This window comes from Sceloporus occidentalis, unplaced genomic scaffold (assembly GCF_023333645.1).
Source record: "Sceloporus occidentalis isolate IW3139 unplaced genomic scaffold, rSceOcc1.0.p SCAF_4, whole genome shotgun sequence".
NCBI classification, from domain to species: Eukaryota; Metazoa; Chordata; class Lepidosauria; order Squamata; family Phrynosomatidae; genus Sceloporus; species Sceloporus occidentalis.
In genome coordinates this window covers 50,563,142-50,586,084 of record NW_028316984.1, presented here as the reverse complement: position 1 = coordinate 50,586,084, position 22,943 = coordinate 50,563,142, and the positions used below count along the sequence as shown (strand labels likewise).

The 22,943-nt window shown below is 40.3% G+C and overlaps 1 protein-coding gene across 1 annotated transcript in view; it reads right to left on the bottom strand.

Moving 5' to 3' along the window:
* The window catches only part of NEB (nebulin), a 212,763-nt gene that overhangs the window by 103,424 nt on the left and 86,396 nt on the right, over positions 1-22,943 (bottom strand). Inside the window, exons 59-70 of the mRNA XM_089520035.1 lie at positions 19,948-20,259; positions 19,179-19,382; positions 16,453-16,557; positions 13,620-13,727; positions 10,942-11,253; positions 10,130-10,333; positions 9,135-9,239; positions 7,584-7,691; positions 3,200-3,511; positions 2,402-2,605; positions 853-957; positions 573-680 (exon numbers count right to left, since the gene is read on the bottom strand). Of these exons, the coding sequence (XP_089376161.1) occupies positions 573-680; positions 853-957; positions 2,402-2,605; positions 3,200-3,511; positions 7,584-7,691; positions 9,135-9,239; positions 10,130-10,333; positions 10,942-11,253; positions 13,620-13,727; positions 16,453-16,557; positions 19,179-19,382; positions 19,948-20,259 (2,187 nt within the window). The remainder of the gene's footprint in view (positions 1-572; positions 681-852; positions 958-2,401; positions 2,606-3,199; positions 3,512-7,583; positions 7,692-9,134; positions 9,240-10,129; positions 10,334-10,941; positions 11,254-13,619; positions 13,728-16,452; positions 16,558-19,178; positions 19,383-19,947; positions 20,260-22,943) is intronic.

The window sequence follows — 22,943 nt, the reverse complement described above, 5'->3', positions numbered from 1 at the left end:
TGTGGGTGTCCAGAGCTTCCAGAACCTGGGGGCAGCCACATTTTGCTACCCCTGGGTTCTTTAAACCCAGGAAATGCCTTTATTTTTTAAACCGGAAGTACAGTGGACCCTTGTTGTATATGCTGAGGTTTTGTTCTAAGATCCCCTGTGGATAATAAAATCCATGGATGCTCAAGTCCCATTAAATATAATGACATAGCAAAATGGTGTCCCATATAAAAATGGAAATCAAGGTTTGATATTTGAATTTTATACTTTTTAAAAAGATTTTCAAACCATGGATGCTTGAATCCATGTATAAAAAATCTGTGTATAAGAAGGGCTGACTGTAAAACAGAAACAACTTCCAGTCACCACCTGTTTTGAAAAAAGGCCTCTCTTGGGCCTAAAGCAGCCAGGAGGTGGGGCGCTAACAACGTTTCAAAATTGACTCCACTGCCCCAGACAGTGTTGGGAGGCACTTGGGAGGAAACAATTTGGGGGGAGTGCAACCACCCCCACCCCCCGTTCTCCAAGAGTTCTACTTTGGCCTCCTAACCTCCCACATCTGCCTAATCTTGTGCTGTACTTACATCACTAGCTATATCCCTTGATGCTTTTGCACTTCGGATTGGAATGGCATCTGCTCTCAGGTCATAGCCTTTCTTCTTTGCTTCCTCCCATCCTTCAATGTACAGCCTCTATCGAGAAAACATAGATGAAAGTAAATTGGCTTGCACAGAATTTAAACCAAACACTTTTCATATGGTGTATATTTGGTCATAAAAGCACAATTGTAAAGTTGTGAAAGATACTCTCAGTTAACAAAAGTTTAGATTTATTAGAACAACTACCCTTAAGAAATGCTCTTACATGGCTAATGTTGGCTGAATTTGCTTTTGCCAGCAAAATCTCTGGGGTATCCGGCATAACATGAATCGTTTTTTTGTCAGCATCCCAGGCTTCAGTGTATAATCGCTGTGGAGAGGAGGGGGAAAGATAGTGGTTGGATTTAAGAAAACATAATAAATGTGCAGACTTAGTATATAGGTATAAAGAAAATTGATGCTATTGCTATAATATAATAAATAACAATGACTATATGAATATCATAAAGAAACCAAACTAAATATATTTACAAAGGACCTAGTGGCTCAATGGTGTCACTACGGTCAGTGTCACCCAGTGCAGTAACTCATGGTGTCACCCCTCCCATTGACTTCTTCACATATCACACCAAACAAAATTCTTAGTAATATGAGTTACTGCACTGGGTGACACTGACCGTTACTCATAAATCATAATTCCCATACATCACTGAATGTATTGTTGATAGTTGTGAGATAAACAATACTCAAAATGAAAGTTATTGCTTTAAATTACAATACCATATGCACAACCTAAAATGTATTTGCATGTACATAGTTTGATTCAGTTAAAGTGAAAACTTGGTAAGATGTGATGTTTTAAAAGGAAATTTAAAAATCATTATAAAAATTAAAAAATAGAGATTTTTTTTAAAAAAATTAAAACCTGGGGCCTCTCCTTTCTCTTCCCACTGAGCCTCACCGCACTTACACCATCTTTTCAGCATTTTAAAGGGACACAGGTGAACAACATAGCCAGTTTCTCCCAGAAGGCAGATGCTTGGGGAGCAGTGGTGTCTCACACACACACACACACACACACACACACACACACCGTTAGGGTAACACCTGGTGCAATCCTCAAAGTGATGCCTCGGCAGTGGCTCCTATGTTAGGAAGGCAGTGATTCCTAACCTGAGTTTTCAACACCCTAGATAGCTCATTTAAAGTCTAGCCTAAACCCCTGACTGGATTCATCATCACCTCTAGTGGGAAAACCACCAGCTACCACTGCAACCAGATTTTCTAGATTAAATACTGAATACAGGAACATAATATTTTTAACATTTAACATTATACCATTACTAAATCTCAGAAATGCAGAGGACTTAGTTTCCAAGGCCATGTTTTATTTAACCACTATGCGTAGGAGGAAAACGAGAGAAAGAGAAAGAAAGACCAAGGTATCACATCAGATACATAAGGCACCACAATCATGTTACAGTAGAAAATGTAAACATACCATGTTGGGGACTGTCATTATCACACAGATCTTCCCAACTGTCATGACGCTACTTCTGTGCCAACCTCTGCCTTCCTCACACCGGCCTCTATAGCCCTGCCCTATGCCACCCCCATGCCAACCTTTATGGCCTATCTGTGCAGCCCCAAAGTCTATATTTTGTGATTGCTTAACATGTGGTCTGTCTTTTTCCTTTCCAATTGTGGAAGAACATCTATTCAATCTAAAATGCAATCTAGAATTTGCCTGGTACTGAAGAACTCATATGACAATACTCAACCTAGTCCTAGTAATGTCTGATTAGAAGACTCACCTTGTTCATCACCTCAGCATTATGTTTTGCCAACTCCATCTCCAAAGAATCTGTGATGCTGGTAAACCTAAACTGATCAGGTGGCTGTCGATACTTCTTTTCACTTAGGATTTCCCCTGCTCTCTTCACCTTTTCAACTTCCAAGGAGCCAGCAGGAACCCACCCAATACCTTTAAGCCATTCCAGATCTTGTTTGTAAATAGCCTGAAATGCAAGCAGAGATGGGTCAGTATGTAGAGAAGTGACTGTGTAAAAAGATCAGATGTGGTGCCACAACTAAGAAGATTCTCTCCCTTATTGGCATATAATGTACCTGAGGAAAAGACACACACCCCCATCATTATTCAAGGATCTTGGTCTAAGGCAAAGTGATCCTGCAAGCCTTTGAGTCCAAGACACTTAGGGGTTTAAACGGTATCAGTCTCTTGAATTGGCTTAAGAAGGAAATAGGCAGCCAGGATAACTGCTTCAGAATCAGTGTCATAGCATGAATGTGTCTGGCTGTAGCCATTATAGTTCTGAATGTTGCATTCTAAGTTAGGTGAATCTTCTAAGGGACTATAAGCACAGGTCAGATACCACAGGCCAACCCCGTGGTATCCCACCCATGGTTCCAGCCCATTCCTGTCCCTGGGTTGGTGCAGCAACAGGTGAGTGTTCACACATCCCCTTGCACTGCACCATGGAGCTGCCGCCACTGTGCCCCCTATAGGCCACCACCTCCCAGTTTTCCTCCCAGTTCTTTTATCTGTAAGTGCACATATATACTGGTTGCATACATATGCATATCATACTCACATCACTCTGTAGATCATAGGCCTTTCTAGCTTGGATGACATCATTCTGATCAGGTAAACATATCCACTGGTGCAGATAATGGCGGTAATCAATATCGCTGACCAGTTTCTGGCAATTCTTGGCCAATAAAATACCCAGCATATCCACAGGGCTAGTGTACTTGGTCTTCCATTTCTCAAAGTCTTTCTTGTATTCCCTCTCACTCTGCATCTTGGCAACATTCATAGAATGTACAAGTTTAGGGTCGTCTTGTATGCTGCGAGCTCCCACATGGTGGCCAAGCTGCTTCCGATAGCCTTCTTTGTATTTGTACTGGAAAAAGTGCACACATGTAAATCATTTGCCCAGAAAAACACTTTTCAGATAACTGTACTATGAACCCCACCCCTTTGTAAGCTCACTCTGGCTGCATCTGCACTGCAGAAATAATACAGGTTGGCACCCCTTTAACTGCCATGGCTCAATGCTATGGAATTCTGGGAACTGTAGTCTGTTGTAGCACCAGAACTCTCTGACAAAGAAGGCTAAATATCTCACCAAACTACTAAGGATTCCATAGCATTTAGCCACAGCAGTTAGTAGTGCCAATCTGGCATATTTCTGCATTGCAGATGTAGCATCTGTAAGAATCAAAATGAGGGCTGTCTAAATTTATCCATCATGCTTTTTCAAGATTTTCAATTAAAATACATTTAACAAAATAATTCCACTCATCCCCTTCCCATGCTACTATTTGCTTCCACTATTTTCCTCATTTAATTTGCTGCTTCTTCATCACTTCACTAGTCTTCAGTAAAGTGACCTTTGGCTGGTATTTCTCTCATTTTGTGGAGATTATAAATATGCCACCCATTGAGAAATTATGTTTGGTTTCGTCTATCCTTTGCCTTTTATCCTTTCATTAGCTGTATAATCATTCCTTCATTCTTGCAATCCATTATACAAATTGCCCACTGTTTATAACATTTGTAAATATTTTACTCAATTTTATTCATTTCTTCACTCCTTTCCTCTTTTATATGTAAGATTAAAAAAAAAAAAACATTTTGGACAGTCCCAACAATTCTAGACCATGGCAAGGAAACTACTGACTTTCCAAAAGTTTTGGACTTTTAACTTGCATTGGACTTAAACAGCATAGCCTATTGTGATCCAAAATTTAAAGTCCAAAAACCCTGTTATATGTCACAGTTAGTGGGATTTTTAATGTCCTGCTCAAAATCTAATACTTTCAAAAGTAATGTTATATTGGCAAAGGGAGCTACTTTTATGAAACACAAATCAACAGTCCTTTTGATATGAAAAAACTGGTTGCATAGGACTTTGAATCTCATTCCATATTAATATCTCTGTTCACTTCCAATTTGCTGTTTTTAATTATCTTCCAATCTCCATTTACTATACTAACAATCTATTTTCTCTATGATCTTTTCTAAACTTTCTCCATAATGCTGATAAAGAAGTGCCCTGCTGCATTTTCTCCCCCTAATTCTCAGGATGATGTAGAGGCTGTGCAGAGCAGCAAGAAAAGCCAGCCTGGGGGCAGAGTCGGGGCGAAGCATCGATATGATGTATGCTCTGGCCCTGCCCTCAGGTTGGCCTCTCCACATGACGCAGCACCAAAGGAGTGCCTTAAAGCTGCAGCAGCACAGCTATTGCGCCCTTTGCAGGGCGCAAAAACAAACCACTTTTTGCAGCTCCTTTTTGCTCCCTGCAAAGGACAGATCGGATCCATAGCGTGTGGTTGCCACGGCCTCATTCTGGCTGTAAAAAGGGCAGCTGGAGGCCCTTAGGGGCAGTCTGCATAGCCCTGTAGTCCTTTAATAAAGAGGATTAAATAATCACTGAATTTCTCAGTCAAGTACTTTCTTACACAGAAGTGTTTAATGCCTTTTTACAGCAAGGCAGTGTCTCAAAATGTCTGTGGTGCCACAGGAGGCTGTGGTAAGACGTCTTTTGAAAAAAAAACCTTCCTCGGATCCTGCAGTACAAGATAACTATAGGCCAGTCTCCAATATCCCATTTTGAGGCAAGGTGCTGGAGCATGTGGTGGTTTCTCAACTCAAGGGTTCCTGGATGAGATGGATTATCTAGATCCATTTCAGTCTCGTTTCAGGCTTGGTTATGGGACAGAAACAGCTTTGGTCACCTTGGACCAAAGGATGACCTGCACATGGAACTGGACAGGGGAGTGTGTCCCTGTTGGTTCTGCTGAACCTCTCAGCGGCTTTCAATACTATTAGCCATGCTATCCTTCTGGGTCACCTCTCTAGATTAGAGCTTGGAGGTACTGCTTGACAGAGGCTTTGTTTTTTCTCTGGAGGGGCATTTTTAGAGGGTGGTGCTGGGGGATTCCTGCTCGACTCCTTGGTCATTGGCCTGTGGGGTCCCTCAGGGTTCACTTTTGTCTCCTATCTTATTTAACATCTATATGAAACTGCTGCGAGTGGTTGTCCACAGTTTTGGGGTCAGTTGTCATCAGTATGCAGATGACACCCAGCTGTATTACTCCTTTCCATGTAATTCCAAGGTAGCTGTTCATGTGCTAAACCAGTGCCTGGCAGCTGCGATGGACTCGATGAGGGAAACAAATTGAAGCTTAATCCATACTAGACAAAGGTGCTCCTGGTCAATTGAAAGACAGATCTGGAAATAGGGATTAAGCCTGTGTTGGATGGAATTACACTCTCCCTGAAAACACAAATTCACAGTTTGGGAATACTCCTGGATTTAGCATTGAGCCTGGAGGCCCAAGTCTCAGTGGTGACCAAAAGGTTTATTGCACTGGCCCTAAAACGGGCTCAGTGTGTTCTAAAATGTGCGTGCATGCGGGCGCACACAGAACAAGAGGGGGCTAAGAATCCTATTTTACCGCACGGTGGAATGCCGCCTTTGCCGCCAGGTGTTCCAATTGCGTCCCTGTTCCGTTCCAGAGGGTGCCATTTTTGCAAACTGTTCTAAAGCGTTCTCAGAAATGGCGCCCTTTGGAACAGAACGGGGATGCAATTGGAACACCCAGACGCAAAGGCGGCATTCCAGCGTGCAGTAAAATAGCTTTCTTAGCCCCATCCCATTCCATGTGCGCCCGTGCGCGCACACGTTTTAGAACGCACTGGGCCCGTTTCAGGGCCAATGCAATAAACTTCCAAGACTGCTTTTCCACAGTTAAAGCTAATGCACCAACTGTGCCTGTTCCTGGAGAAACTGGATCTGGCCAAAGTTGTACATAATAATAATAATAATAATAATAATAATAATAATAATTTGTATTCTGCTTAATCTCAAGGAAGCTAAGCAGATTACAGCAGTAAAACAAGATACAGTTAAAAGAGAAATGCATTGAAAATTCCAAGATCCCCATCCCTCCCCCCGTCAAAAAAACATAATTAAACACTAAAAAGAGATTAAACCAAGAAGAAAGGTTTAAAAAAAAATAGTGTACAATAAACATTAAGATGAAGTAAAAAAATTTCAAGCAGAGTCCAAGTAGAGTAAAAGATAAAGATGGAGGATAATGGGAGGGGGAAAAGGGGGGGTCAACAAATATGTTCTAGTCTGGAAAGGCCTGTCGGAAGAGTTCCGTCTTAATAGCCTTCGTAAAGGTTTCCATGCCTTGGTTACATCCTGTTTGGACTATTGTAATGCCCTCTATAAGGGTCTGCCTTTGAAAAGTGCTCAAAAGCTTCTGCTGGCCCAAAGAGCAGCTGTCAGGTTATTAACTGGGGCTGACTACAGGGAGCATACAGCTCCTTTGTTGCAACAACTGGCTGCTGATCCATTTGTGAGCTCATTTCAAAGTGCTGGTTTTCACCTATATGGCTTGGGCCCAAGCTATTTGAAGGATCATATCTCCCTGTATGGTCCTTTTAAGATCACCCTGAGAGACCCTCATCTCTGTCCCATCTCCTTCTCAAGTTTATTTGGTGGGAACAGGTGAGCAGGCTTCTCAGTGGCTGCTCCTAGGCTTTAGAACTCCCTCCCCAGAGAGGCCAGAAGGGCCCGGTCCTTACTGTCCTTCAGGCAGTAGGTTTTTGTGTCATCAGGCCTTTACTGATAGTTGAGGTTGAACTCTTTAATGCTTTGTGCTGCTGAATTTGAAGGTTTTATTTTTTTAAATAGTTTTATGTGCATTTTAGTATTCTTAACTGTTTTAATATGTACTGTTTTTAAGCACTTTTTCTTAATTGCATTTTATTCTTTGAGTTTTAATACTCTTAACAATTTAATTCTATTTTCATGCTCACTTTGTATGTTTTTAATTATTTTGTTCTTTCAATTTGTAAGCTGCTTTGTGACTCAATTTTGCAGTAAAACAGGATATAAATATAATAATAATAATAATAATAATAATATCAATAATAATAATAATAACAACAATACACACATCACTGGCAATATTTCTGGAAGCTTTGGCAGCTTGAATTGGAATAGCATCAACACGTAGGTCATATCCTTCCTTCTTTGCTTCTTCCATAGCCAGTTTATATAGTTTCTGTGAGAAAGAAGAACATTTTTCCTTCAGTTAAGTCATATTGCAAATCCCACAATGACTGTGCTTGTACATAATAGTAAGCCAAGTTGCTATACTTGAATTATAGTTTTTTGTTATGTTCTAATTCATTCTCATAAGCAAACTGCTGGAAAATGTTTGCATTTGCTTCCCCCCTCCTTAGATAGATAGGGATTTCCTGCATACAAACTCCTCTCTCTCTCTCTCTCTCTCTCACACACACACACACACACAAGAACTAACCATGCAATTTAGGTCACTTCCCCTTTGGGACTAACAAACATTCTCTTTCAATATTTTCTCATGAACTGTTGGTTTTCCATTCTCCTCCTCTCTCAACTTTCTTTGGAAAGATGGTGAGATAAAGATTACTTCTCTACCTCAACTATTCACTAGCTAGATTAGGATATAGCTCTTATGTATATATATAGATTAAAGCCGTTAGTAAACTTTTGTTTGAACTACAAGCTACTGGTGTTGTTTTTGAGTCAGTCTAAGTTCTTAGGGAAGCAACCTTGGACATTTCTGCTACTCTGCTGATTTAAAGCTAGATCCTAACAGGCTTGGCTTTGACATTTTTGCTATTTACATTTTTCTTTCCTTTACAATGGCTAAAGCCTTAGGAAACATAAATTACCCTACACAAACCATGGCTGCAACCCAACAAAAACAACCATTAGAAGCCATGGTTTGTTGTTTGCTTTTAACTTTGATTTGGTTCAGTAATGGCTTAAATTATATCTAATCACAGAACTGTTATGAGCTCCCAGTAGTTTACCTCACCATGGGAACTGACAAACAGAATGACAGGGAAACAAACAGAAGGGGAACATAAATTGTGGTTCTGCAGAACAATTTGTGGCTAAAGTAACAAATAATGGCTAATATAAACCACGTCTTAGGGCCGGAGCAAATGGCCCAAAAAGGGTGTCTTCAGGGCATCATCAGTGGGAGCTGTTTAGATGTTGCACACTGCGATGACATCTTGACATCGCCCGGAAGCTGGGTGGCTTCATGATGCTTTGGAAGTGTGGCATTTACATGCTGCACACCACCAGAGCATCATGAAGCCAGCTTCGAGCTGCAATGCACGTAGCAAAGCTGGCTTTGTGCCAGCCGAAAAAGGAGTGGCTCTTTGCCACTCCTTTTTCGGCCAGCTTCATGATGGATTGGGGCTGCAGTGTGTGTTCACCATGACCCCAATCCATCTTTGGGAGGGGTGGCTTCAAGCCACCCCTTTCTGATAGTTTGTTTCCCCCCTTAGTGTGATCTGAGAACACAGGCAATGTGGCTTTGCACTAAGACAAACCTTTGCAGGGCAATTGAGGCATAACATACTTTAGCCACACTTGGCATGTGGTAACTGTGTACTCCACAGGCTATGCCACAATTACTGCTATATGTTGCCATCATCCTTATACTCACTTCACTGTAGTTCAGTTTGTTGAGTTTTGCTAGCACAATTTCAGGTGTATCAGGCATGACATGGATTGTAGTTTTGTCTTTATCCCAGGCTTCAGTGTATAAGCGCTGTAGAATTGCAAAGAATATGAGATAGCTACTTTAACATGAACTAGGAATCATACAATCATACAACCGTAGCATTGGAAGAGCCCTATTAACAGCTAGAGTAAGTGCTGCCCCCTGTTCAATGTAGGATCTCCAGCTAGAGCATCATGTTTTCTAATTAGATACTTTAGCAACCAGATGCATTTTGCAGTAATAAGATGGAGTTGATTAATTTATTTCATCTGTTGTATCTACATCTATAATTCACAGAGGATAAGGAATGAGGTACCTGCCTCTTACTCAAAACTGTGGCGGTTTTTCTACCAAAAACCAAAAAACAGGCGTGCAACCTAATTAATTATGTCAAGCAATGATTCAAAAGGTTCCTATTTAGACAGTTGATGAAAATATCTAAAAAGATCCAAAAGGAACCACAAAGTGATCAGAACAATGGAAAATTAATATTTTTGGATTATAGCTCCTAGAATATCCCAGCTAGCATGGTTGCTGGTGATTGTGATTCATAAAAGTAACTTCATCAAGCACTAAAAGCAATCATTTGCTTGCATAGAAATGAGCAAAGGCCATTTGTAGCAATTTTGCTTGTTAGATAATCATTTATTTGTCAATTTGTATAGAAACATTAAAGAATTGAGTTGTATGGCATATAGTAAACGTAATACAAATGGTTCATTATCCAGACAAGAGTAGGAAGGTGTACATTCCTGCAATTTAAAATGAGAAAGATATGGGACATGCTTAAATCTCTGCAGCTGAAATAAGTAGGGCTTGAAATTCTGGAATGATAGTGTCCCTGAATAGTTTTCTTATTATTCCATACCTCCACATATTCTCAAGCAGTGACAGCATTATACTGCTAGTTTGTAAACTGCACAGTTTTGTTGCTTTACCTTATTCATTGTTTCTGCATTATGCTTCGCCAAGGTCATTTCTAGAGAGTCTGTCACACTGGTGAATTTGAACTTGTCTGGTGGCTGACGGTAAAGCTTTTCACTTAGGATTTCTCCAGCCTTCTTGGCTTTTTCAACGTCTAATGAACCAATAGGGACCCAGCCAATCCCTTTCATCCACTGAAGGTCACATTTGTAGTAATTCTGTGAATAAGAAATTCAGTACAAACAAGTTAACCTTTTCTGCTTTTATAACTTGACTAGAAACCTAACCATCACTTCAGTTGTAAGATTACATGTATAAATTACAAAAGTTCAAAGAGTCTTTTGAATATGTCACAAAATTGTATGCAGGATGTCCATATAGTTGCATTTTGGAAGGAAAACAATCTAAATCTCCAGGGAAAAATTGTATTCCACACACCCAATTTCTGTGGTTTAGCATGTGAAAGTGTCTGTCTGTACACAACAAAAATCTCAAACAGAGACAAGAATTACTTCTACTGGTACACTTTTTCTTTAGGTGTGTTTCTTTACTTCAGATGGTCCACCCTTGAAACTTGGAAGAGTAATAGAGACCAATAGGGAGTCAGTCTAAAACTGGAGCTGGGTTAGGTGAAAAGCATCTGAAATGATGAAGCTAAGTAGGAGAAATTTAGCTAAACTCATCCATGTATCCCTTTTGGTGTAAAAATCAGACTCCACCACCACTACAGCCATGTTATACATATATAAGGAAGACGGACAGCTAAAGAACCGTGGCTGCCCTTTTACATCTGGATTGACTTCCATATAACAAAAATGGTACTTACATCACTCTGTAGATCATAGGCCTTTCTAGCTTGGATGACATCATTTTGGTCTGGGAGACAAGTCCATTGGTGCAAATAATGGCGGTAATCAACATCGCTGACTAGTTTCTGACAGTTCTTGGCCAATAAGACACCCAGCATGTCCACAGGACTGGTGTACTTGGTCTTCCATTTCTCAAAGTCTTTCTTATATTCTCTCTCACTCTGCATCTTGGCCACATTCATAGAATGCACAAGCTTGGGGTCATCCTGTACGCTGCGAGCTCCAACATGGTGGCCAAGCTGCTTCCGATAGCCTTCTTTGTATTTATACTGAAATATATGTGCATATTATAAATTACCACCAAGAAAAGTGCTTATCAGGTAACTTTGGTATGGTAAGAGCAAGGCAAAAATATCATTAACCACTAGCCCTGTTTAATTTAATGCTACAATTTGTGATTAATAAGTAAGTCTGCTGATTGACCCTGTATGGAGTAAACAAATAGCAATGAAAGAAATTGCAGCAAACCATAGGTAGTATTCTCTCTTGATCATAGATGGCATGGGAAGCCAGAACTTATCACTTTCAATTAGAATGAAGGGCCTTCAAAAAGAGGTATTCTGTCACACACAATGGATGTGTTAAACATTCTAGTTATGTGCATTTTGGATAGAAAATAGATGAACTGATAGAAGTCAGCTAGTAAATTATACTAAAAGTGTTATTCCTCAGAGGTATGTTCAAAAATAAGTCCTACTAAATTCAAGGAGACTTACTGCAAAGTAAACATGAAAAGAGATACTGACTAAAGCCATCCATTAAGAGGCACAGGGGAGAAAAAAGAGAAGCCCAGACAGGCTGATGGGAACTGATCTCAATATTTTAAGATTATTTGTTTTGCACAAGCATGAATGTGAATATCTACAAATATAAATACAAACATATATAGTAAATGTGGATTCATGTTGTATTACTTTGTGTCTAAGTGCATGCTGAATGGCACAGTGGGGCATGTATGTGACCAGCTACCTGAAGCTGCAACAGAGGGCTCTGGATCCTTTGGGATGATCTGGAGCAAATATTAAGTATTTTTACTCCATTTGGTGCTGAATGGGCTGGACCTCATCCCAACTGTTCACATCAGACTTGGGATTGGGCCTTGTATCAGGACTACCCACAGAGCAGACAAGGAACCTTATCGCACACATATTTTTTAATGTTTTGGGAACTGTAGGAGGATGCTCGTGTGTGTGCGCGTCCTGCAAAAAACGGAGTTTATCGCACACAAATACGTGCTCCAATAGGCCCCATTCTGTCCCCTGGCATGTAGCCGTCCCCATCCACAGCACTGGATGGGGACGGCTATGCGCCAGGGGACGGAACGGGGCCTGTTGGAGGACGTATTCGTGTGCGATAAACTCCATTTTTTGCAGGATGCGCACGCACACGAGCATCCTCCTACAGTTCCCAAAACGTTAAAAAATATGTGTGCGATAAGGTTCAAGGCCTGTGTAGACAGGGCCAGACTCTTCCAGCTGTTGATGGTGGTGATGTCTAAGAGACCTACAATCTGCTTCTTACTAAGAGACCTACAATCTTACTTCTAGTCCTGACATAGCTGGGAGCTGACAGGCTTGCTTGAGGTACCAAGACTGCAACCTTGTTGGTGGATTGTGCAGTAGTCGTGCATTAGTAGCAAAGGAAGGCAGTCAAAATCTACCAGCTCTGACCAGCCTGTCTATCCAATATCTTACTTCCTTGAAGACTGCTGTGCCCATGGCCCATTTCATCCTTCTTACACTGCCTATGCAGGCACAAACAGAGGTTTTAGGGTAATGTCTACCTCTTAGATGATGACAAGATGGCCACTATGGAGCAAATGTCCATCAACTGATACTTTCCATAAACAAAGCTGAGAGTGATAAACTTTTGTCTTTGTCTCTTTGGGGCTCCCTGGGTTCATTCATATTATCTGTGGCTTGAAGGGATTCTAACAAACCATTCAGCTCAGCTATCTCATAAAGGATGTGCAGAGACCTGCCACTTTAAGATACACTTACTGGATGTGGTAATTTTGATAATTCTTTCTTAACAGACTCTCTTATAAATTGACACAACTTTGATTCAGGTATATGTGAACAGGGATACTTTTCCTCAAGCACAGTTGTCTGTCTTGTTTGCAAAAGGTGTACAGATATGAAGGTAGGAGAAATAATATAAGCCAATTAGCAGCAATTGTGTAAATAATCTAACAGTTCATAATGAAAATGAAAAATTCTGTTTTTGATCCTAGGTTTTGAACTATACTGCAGTTTTCTTTAAGGTTTTCCAGAGGGGGAAATGTACTCTGAGAACAGAAAAAAACAGAACACCCCCCCCCCCCCCAAAAAAAGACACAATAAACTATAGATCCCAGGATTTGTAAACAAGAGGCTCTCCAACAAATCTAGTTGCTGGTAACTTTGGAGAAGTAGGAATTAATCTCAAAAGGCCTCTTTTTTAATTGCGTTGAACTGTTTATTATATTCTATTGGTATAAGCCAAAAGGTGATTTGTCTCTTTAATGCTGGAGTCTCAGCAAAACACATTTCTGAATTACTGTATACACCAGCCTTCCCCAACCCAATCACTTCCCAGTTGGACTACAACACCCATCACTTAGTTAGCATGGTTAATTATACCCAAGAAAACTCACATCACTGGCAATATTTCTTGATGCCTTGGCAGCTTGGATTGGAATTGCATCAATTCGTAAGTCATAACCTCTCTTCTTTGCTTCTTCCAGGGAGAGTTTATACAGACTCTTTTCAAAAAAGAAAGAGAGAAAACATGTAGATTTTTTATTATTTAAATACAGTACAAATTGACACTAAATGTTGCCTTCCTTCATGTATGGAAAGATAATGCATAAAAATGGTATCACCAGCTACCATATCTCTGTAATCAATAGCATTTCTCATAGATGACCCCTCTCTCATGCCTTCCACTTCAAGTAGCGTTCTCTGAGGCTTGAAGGATGAAACACAGATATGTGTGTGTGTGGGGGGGGGGGTGTCTTTGTCTCACTCATTACCAGGTATCAGCAAAATATGGCACAGGGCCACATGTGACCCCCCCTCATCCAAAACCGTTTTTACAGCCTTCAGTCCAACCAAACTTTCCAGACCTCCCCTTTTTTCCTGCTCCCTCCCCAAGACTGTAGGAGTGATGCTTCACCTTGTATATAGGTTACAGAGCCCCCCTGCACTGTTTAACATCTAAAATTTCCCATTAGGGAATCACTCTAGGTAATTTGAGGCAAATCATACTCTTTCTGTCTTAAAGAAAGGAAATGGCAAATCTCTTCTAAGTCAACCTTACCAAGAAAACACCATGATAGGGTTGCCATAAGTTGAAGGCACATAACAACAGCAATACAACAAACAGTTCTAGCTGCTTCTAATCTTTGTCCACCCCTTCTTGGCATATAGATCCAAGTGAATGCCAATCTATATGAATGAAGGACCTTTTCCCCCTTTCCTCTGGTGCTCATCTTGATGAAATGAAGTTCATTCAACTGTTCTTCTACATAAAGTTTCATAGGCTTTCTGAGCAAGATTACAAGTTGTCTCTGTAGGGGTGAGGACTTTTGTCTGAGGCTAATCCCAGAAGTAATCTATAGTCCCAGCTAAGAACTTTTTCCTGGGATTGATAGGAATGAGCTGTCTCTTTCTTCTGTCCTGAAATAAGGTGCAAATGCCCAAATGGCAAACAGTTTGGTTCATTTGTTCAGTCAAATAATAACTGAAATATGAAGCTGAAGGCTTTCATGGCCAGCATTCATAGTTTTTTGTGGGTTTTTCAGGCTATTTGGCCATGTTCAGGAAGAGTTTATTTCTGATGTTTCACCAGCGTCTGTGGCTGGCATCTTTAGAGAAAGTCTTGAAGATGCCAGCCACAGACGCTAGTAAAACATCAGAAATCTAGAACATGGTCACATAGCCTGAAATCCCCACAAAAATCTAATAACTGAAATGTTTCCCTAGATCATTTAATTTGCACCTGAGGTTGAAAACTCTTTAAGAAACATTTTTCCCTGGCCTCTTCCTATGCCTTTAGGGCAGGGATGAGAAGCCACATAGGATCTGGGGCCTGCATTCTCAAGCCACACTATTCTTTTTAGAAAACAAAACTGAATTGACCACACGGTGACTTCTGGTTTTGATTAAAGGCCATTTTGGACCTAAAATGAGCACCAATGGTGGGGAATAGCTTTTAAATGGTACGCAGCACTCTGGGGAGGTTTTGAGGGCCAGGTATTTCCCATCATAGGAAGGCCTGGGGTAAGAGAACATTGGGGATTATGGCACAGTTCAATTATCTGCTCAGCCATGGGATCCCATTGGGTGACTTTGGGCGAGTCACACACTTGGCCCCAGAAAACCCTGTGACAGGTTCACCTTAGGGGTCACCATAAGTTGGAAATGACTTGAAGAACAACAGGAGTCTCAGAGGATCAACCAAAGCTGTAATTTTACAGGTCTCCAGGCAGGAGGATAAATCTCAGGGTGAAGAACACCTCAAGAGGATACACTTTCTCTTTTGGCTGTGAGTTTACAGCCTAGACATTCATCTTTGTCCATCCTTGTCTGTCTGTAGAGCTTATTGGCTCAAAGCTATTTGTATGTGTTTTTGCAATGTCCGTGCAACAAAAAGCTAAGAGCAAAGGGTGAGGGATTGGGGGGAGAGATAATGGGATGCCTTTGGGGTCCAACTGGCCATTTGGAGCAAGGCAGGAAGTGGTTTGCCAGTACTGCAACTTGTTCATCTTGTTGTACAAGCTCTGGCCAGAATGGTGCAGGGCCTAGAAAAAAAACTCCCAAAAGGCTGGCAGTGAGCCTTTTACAAGCCCAGCAGCTTGTGGGACCTAAAAAAATGTCCCAGACTCACACTACACTGCAGAGTTCATGCAATTTGACACTACTTCAACTGAAATCTTGGTATTTGTAGTTTGTTGTGGCATCAGAGCTCTCTGACAGAGAAGGCTAAATATCGCACCAAACTACAAATCCCAGAATTCTAGAACATTGAGCCATGACAGGAATTTTGGGATTTGTAGTTTGTTGTGGCACCAGAGTTCTCTGACAGAAAGGGCTACATATCTCACAAAACTATATATACCAAAATTCCATGGCATTCAGCCATGGCAGTTAAAGCAGTGTCAAACTGAATTAATTCTGCAGTGTGTCTTCAGCCCTGTTTATTTATTGGTCACCCACACATTTTACTTGACCAAACTTTAGACATTTGATATTAGCAGGACGCTGCTGTCACAGAATCGGCCTAAGCATTATCACTAGAAAATGGCTGCAAACTCAACAGCTACTACAGAGTTTGGTTCACAGAGTGATGCCTCATCAGCAAGCAAAAGTGACCATTAAGTATCTCTGGAAGATAACCTCCTGTTGTAATCATGCAGAAGATAAACTTCATACAGTGGCTATATTCAAAAATCAAAAGTTTCACACACTTTAAGTCAAATAGCTCACCTCACTGTAGTTCATCTTGTTTTGTCTAGCCAGTGTGATTTCAGGGGTATCAGGCATTATGTGGATTTGAGTCTTATCTTTATCCCAGGCTTCAGTGTACAAACGCTGCAAAAGAAATTAAAAGTAAGAAAAAAGCAAGACCAGTGTAATTGCTGGGCTTAATTTACTTCGCTTAATCTGCTTCTATTCCAAGGAATAGATTTAGACAGAGATGTCAATAAAACATGTCAGCAAAAGATAGATGCCCTGGAGAACAGCAGAAATTCACTAGCATAATTTTATAGTACAGGTTGAATCTCCCAAAATGCATGGGACCAGAAGTGCTTTGGATTTTGGATTTTCTATTATTTATTTATTTATTTATTTGCATTTTGTAACATAGAATACAGTGATTCCCAAACTTTGGTCCTCCAGGTGTTTTGTGTTTCAACTCTCAGAAGCCCATTCATTGTGGCTGAAAGTCAAGAATCTTGGCTGTTGAAGTCCAAAACAGCTGGAGGACCAAAATTTGGGAACAACTGAAGTAGTATGTAATAAGATACTTGGAGACAGCACCCAAGTCTAAAAACAAAATTCATTCATGGTTCATATGGACTTTATACAGATAGCCTGAAGGTAATTATATACAATATTTTAAATAATTTTGTGCATGAAACAAAGTTTGTGAACCTTAAACCATGAGAAAGCAAAGGTGTCACTCTCAACTACCCATGAAAAATGTTTTGGATTTTGGAATATTTCGGATTTCAGATAAAGGAGACCCAATCTGTAGCCAAGTATTTTTAAAATTTGTTTCCATTTCGCCTATGAGGTGCTTTCATACTTCTGCATAACAGCACAGATCAATCCAATTCATGGTTTGATGCTAGGGAAGACTTTTTACAACTTGGTCCCAAATGGTTTGTGGAATGATTCCAAGACATTTCCCGAGAACAATGTTCTGTTCCATTCAATAGGCAATCTGCAATCGCTTCATATTATGGCCTAAATCCAGTTGCTAGTGCTAGCTAGAGTAAACCTTTTTAAATCAGTGGAATTTACATGACTATTGCTGAGCTGCCTTGATTCAATGAGTTAACTTTAACTGAGACAAGTAATAGTATTTAGCCCTGTATCACCAGCCATATTCTGGATCAAGGAAGGATTTCATTTCCAACAGGCAACAGACTATAAAGCTTTACATACTGTATATACTCATCTGCAAGTCTAGAAATTTTAGTCAAAAAACTGATTCCAAAAACCTGGATTGACTTATCCATGGATCAATGTAAGCCGTGTACTTTAATTCTTATTTTAAATAAAGGAACTATCGCCTGGTGAAAGGCAAGAGCACAATCTGTCCTGGAAGCACTAACTCCCTTCTATTCTCTCATCCATCCAGACTTTAGCATGAGCACAGTTATGTCTGCTGGAATTTTGTAAGTTCTTTAGCACTGTTTTCCTTTGCTTCATCCTTTAGATCTTTTGTTACATGCCCCTAGATTTTACCCTCAATTTATCCATGAGTCATATCAAAATCTATAATTTGGGCCCCAAAACCTGCCCACAACTTATACATGAGGTCAACTTACATCATACAAGATTTTGATATGACTATTTACTTGAATCCTGAAAAGTAGCAGCTTCATAATGGTGTTGCCAAATAATGTGCAACATAGGTCCAAAACACATTGCAGAAACAATCCAGTTTGAGACCACTCAGTGCTAGGGAATCCTGGGAATTGTAGTTTATTGTGGCACCAGAGCTCTCTGACAGAGAAGGCTAAAAGTCTGACAAAAGTACAATTCCCAGAATTCCCTAGCACTGAGCCAGGACAGTTAAAGAGGCCTCAAACTGGATTATTTCTGCAGTGTCTTTTGGACCCCAGCATGGACCCCATGATTATTCTGACTGTAGTGAAGCCAAATCCTTGAATAAGTGTGCCTAGGACTTGTTTATATTGATATTCTAATAGATTTTGAGTTTTAAACTATGCAGCGATGTATAATTAGTGGTGTCAGACAAGGAAAGTCAAGAAACAATGCAACTCATTTCTATTCCCAGTACTGTTTGGCATTATTCTTCATGGAAAAACAAGGAATGTGCCTGCGCTTCTCCTGCCAACTCGCAGGGTTGCCATAATTGTCCACTATTACCGGAGACAAAAAGTGGAACAAATTCGAGACCAAACTGTAGGACAACTGCAGCATAAAACTCAGCCCAAAATGTAGGACATTTAAGAAAAATGGAGGACCTTAAATGTACACATTATCTCTTGTCCCACTTTTTCTTTCATTAATTCTTCACTGATTCATCGATTCATTCCATTTTCAGTCACCCAATAGCTGTATGACCCTGGGTGACATACCATATAAAAGGGTGTTTTTTAAATAATAATAATAATAATAATAATAATAATAATAATAATCACAATTTCAACAAAATAACATTTCATTAATCAACAAATAAAACAAATATAAATCAAAACTTGACATTTCAAAATAAAGACCTAAAGGCTAAAACAATACATTAGTAAGCATGGCCAACTAATACACAGCCAAAGCAATAAATTTCCAATAGCTAAACACCACAACATAAAAGACAAATTTAAAATGAAATACTTTAAAAGATAAATATTCAGAGTGTGTGCCTGTTAACTGATAACCATAAAATGAAATCACTAATATGCTCTTTAATTCTCAATAGGCAGATGCTCCCATATCTCGGATATGCAATTGGTGCTCACCTTATTCATTGTTTCTGCATTGTGCTTGGCCAAAGCCATTTCCAGAGAATCTGTCACGCTGGTGAATTTAAATTTGTCTGGTGGCTGACGATAGAGCTTTTCACTTAGGATCTGTCCAGCCTTCTTGGCTTTCTCAGTGTCCAGGGAGCCAATGGGTACCCAGCCAATGCCTCTCATCCATTCCATATCTGATTTGTAGCAGTTCTGTAAAGAAACACATTTCAAAGTTATTTAGTTAGCATTTATAGTCCTAACATCCCCAAACATATGAAACTGATCTATTCATCCTAAGAACTGTAATAAGTTTCTCCTTCACTGTTGTGAACTGGCTTTGCTTGATTTTGAAGAAAACATCTTAAATCATTATGGTCCACAATCCATGTGCTCAAGAGCAAGGGGTTTAATTATTTTATTCTGATGAAATCAGATTGTGGACTAGTAGCATACTCATTTTTTTAAACTGTATGCCATCACAGCAGCTGACACAGCATTTTCTTTCAAACTATATATATGAGTCCATTCTCTGTTTTACTACTCAGACTCCTCAGAATCACAAGTTTTGTTGGCATCAGGATCCTTCCAGTCATATAAGCTCTAATAACATCTCCTAAAACACAATAGGAGATTAACACCATTGGGGGTGACCCCAGCTTTAGATCTATGCCCAAGCACATTTCAAAACCAATATGTTATCATATTATTCTTTTATTAAGAAACTATAGGTCTTTGATTTTCCCACCCAGTGAAGTTGAAGCAGACAATTACTTACATCACTTTGTAATTCATATACTTTCTTTGCATGGATGACATCATTTTGGTCTGGGAGACAGGTCCACTGGTGCAAATAATGGCGGTAATCAACATCGCTGACCAGTTTCTGACAGTTCTTGGCCAATAAGACACCCAGCATGTCCACAGGAGTGCTATACCTTGTCTTTGATTTCTCAAAGTCTTTCTTATACTCTCTCTCACTCTGCATCTTGGCCACATTCATAGAATGCACAAGCTTGGGATCATCCTGTATGCTGCGAGCTCCAACATGGTGGCCAAGCTGCTTGCGATAGCCTTCTTTGTATTTATACTGTTGGAAAGAATAAAAAGGATTTTAGAATGTAAAATATTATTTAGACAGCAATCAAGCAGCCATACATTTTGGAGTGAATATTTGTTGTGAACCAATACTTAAGAAAGAATTTTGCACAAAAGCACTTATATTATAAATATACAGTGCCATGGGCGCTCATACAACCTTCTGCAATCTGGAGAAAATAAATGGGAAAATAACACTTACTATGGAATTTTCCATAATCTTGTTTTCATGTTATCATAATAATAATTAATAATAATTTGTTTTATTTATATACCGCTATTCCAAAGATCATAGCGGTGAACAGCAAGTAAGCTAATTTGCCCCCAACAGTCTGGGTACTCATTTTAGTGACCTCGGAAGGATGCAAGCCTGAGTCGAGCTTGGGCCCTTTTGCTGGTCTTGAACTCGCAACCTTGTGGTTTTGAGTGAATGGCTGCAGTACATCAAACAGTAGTTCACTGTTAATGCATGTCAATAGTATAATTCTTTAATAGCTTCCTAGAGGGCTACCATTCTATTCAGTCAAGTTCCCCAGTTCATAGTTAGGAATAATGTAGAGACTAAGGCCCAAATTATACATGATATTGGCCTGGTACAGACTGGTGCAAAGCACCGGCCTTGAGCCGATTTTACAGCTCGGGACAGAAGAGCATACGCACACTCTCAAGCCCTACCACGCTGTCCGGGTGCCATCATGGCTCACCCCTGTCCACACAGGGGGCGCCATGATGACGTATGCCCCACACACGGAGCAAAAAAATCCCACCGGGAACAGGTTCTTTTTATGCCTTGAGGAGGCTGCGCCATTTGGTTGTCCCTTTTCCCCAGTCTGTACCGGGCCATTAATGTTTTTAAAAAACCATATCTGCCACTTTGATTCTGAAAGAAAACCATCCCCTATCTAATGCTACACTTTCTGTTCAGATTAGGTCTCTGTGCTTGTTTTCCACTACCTCTACAACTCCCCATCCTCGACAGCTACTCATTCTTAAACCTGCCCTCCTTTGGGTGAGATGACCCATGGTTTTATCATTAAAAATATGTATATGCTTTATATTGTAATGTGCGCTGAGCTGTTCCATGTAGCACCATGGCAGTAGATCAGGGACGCATGGTTTGAGTGCCAAAAATGGCCCCCAATTATATCAGTTGTTTTTAAAAAAGTCGGGAGGCCTTTCAGCACTAGTCGGGGGGGGCTTTAGGGGACACAAAAGTGGGTCCAAGGACCACAGATGACCCACAGGCTGCAACTGGCCCACTCCTGCACTAGAAGGATGGATATCTTTTTTTACAAACTAAATAAATCAGGAAAGCTGTTAATGCCTTCACATTCAATAACTGTGAAGTCCCCGTCAAATGTTGCTGCTATTATGATCTAGCCTTTTGTTGGGTGGATTTCAGCAATTAGAAACCGATGAGCTTTTGCCAAAAGCCAGTTCATGCTGATTTCAGCACCTGTGTTTCAGTAACTATGATGACTGAACTGATCCAGCTCTTGGAAGGATGATGAGAGTCAATAAAGACCAAACTAAAGCCCCCTGTAACACAGGGCCTGAACAGACAGGCCAAAATAAAGCTGCTTCAGCTCACTTTGGAGGTATGCTGTTTAAATGACACATGTATCTTAAGAGGCCAGAAGCTGCGCTAAAGCTGCACTCCAGTCCTTAGGACTGGAGTGTGGTTTTGTCGTGGCTTCCGGCCTCTTAGGACACATGCATCATTTAAATAGCATACTTCCAAAGTGACCCGAAGCAGCTTTATTTTGGCCTGTCTGTTTAGGCCCATAGGCTCCAAAGATTGCTTTGATTGCCCAATATCATGGATTCAAATAAGTAATTTATTTCCCACTTTGCGTTTACATTTGCAATTGATACATATTGGGAATTATCTGAAATAATCTATCATGCTTTAAAATTATTAAGATTATCAAGAATTTGGGACATCTATGAAAATTTAGTTTATTGAATGCAAAATTTATAATGATAGAAAATACCAAAACCACTGATAAACAAAGCTAGACAGTTCACCTAAATTTACTAAATCAATCTCAGGCCCCATTCCCACTACCACATTTCCCCTGGGTAGATCTGGGCAGATCTGGTAATCCCCACACTGAATCTGTCTGGAATGATGTTCACACTACCTTTGCCCTGATTGAACCTCCCCAGCGCAGTTTACCCCACTGATGTTCACACTTCACAAAGTAGCGATTTAAGATGGAGCCTCCTGGTTGTCAATAAAATGATGCCAGTGGTGGCGTGTCATGCTGCCATTCGTCAACAGCATGAGTGCTTCCCCCCTTTTTAAAAGTCTAGTTCAAAGGTGAAATCAAAGGCTTTTGTGGCCGGCATCCATAGTTTTTTGTGGGTTTTTCGTGCCATGTGGCCATGTTCTAGAAGAGTCTCTTCCTGACATTTTGCCAGCATCTGTGGCTAGCATCTTCAAAGAATGCTTGCCTCTTTGTGTTACATACCACCTTTCTACATGAAGAAGAAACTCTTCTAGAACATGGCCACATAGCCCGAAAAACCCACAAAAAACTCTAATTGCAAGGTTTGCATATTCTGTCAAATTTGCCTCTGTTTTGTTCTGCCCCCATAGCAAGCAATATAAGCCTTGGATTTCTCACCCCCATTTTCCCTCCTGTGCCTTGGATTTCTCAGCCCTATTTTCCC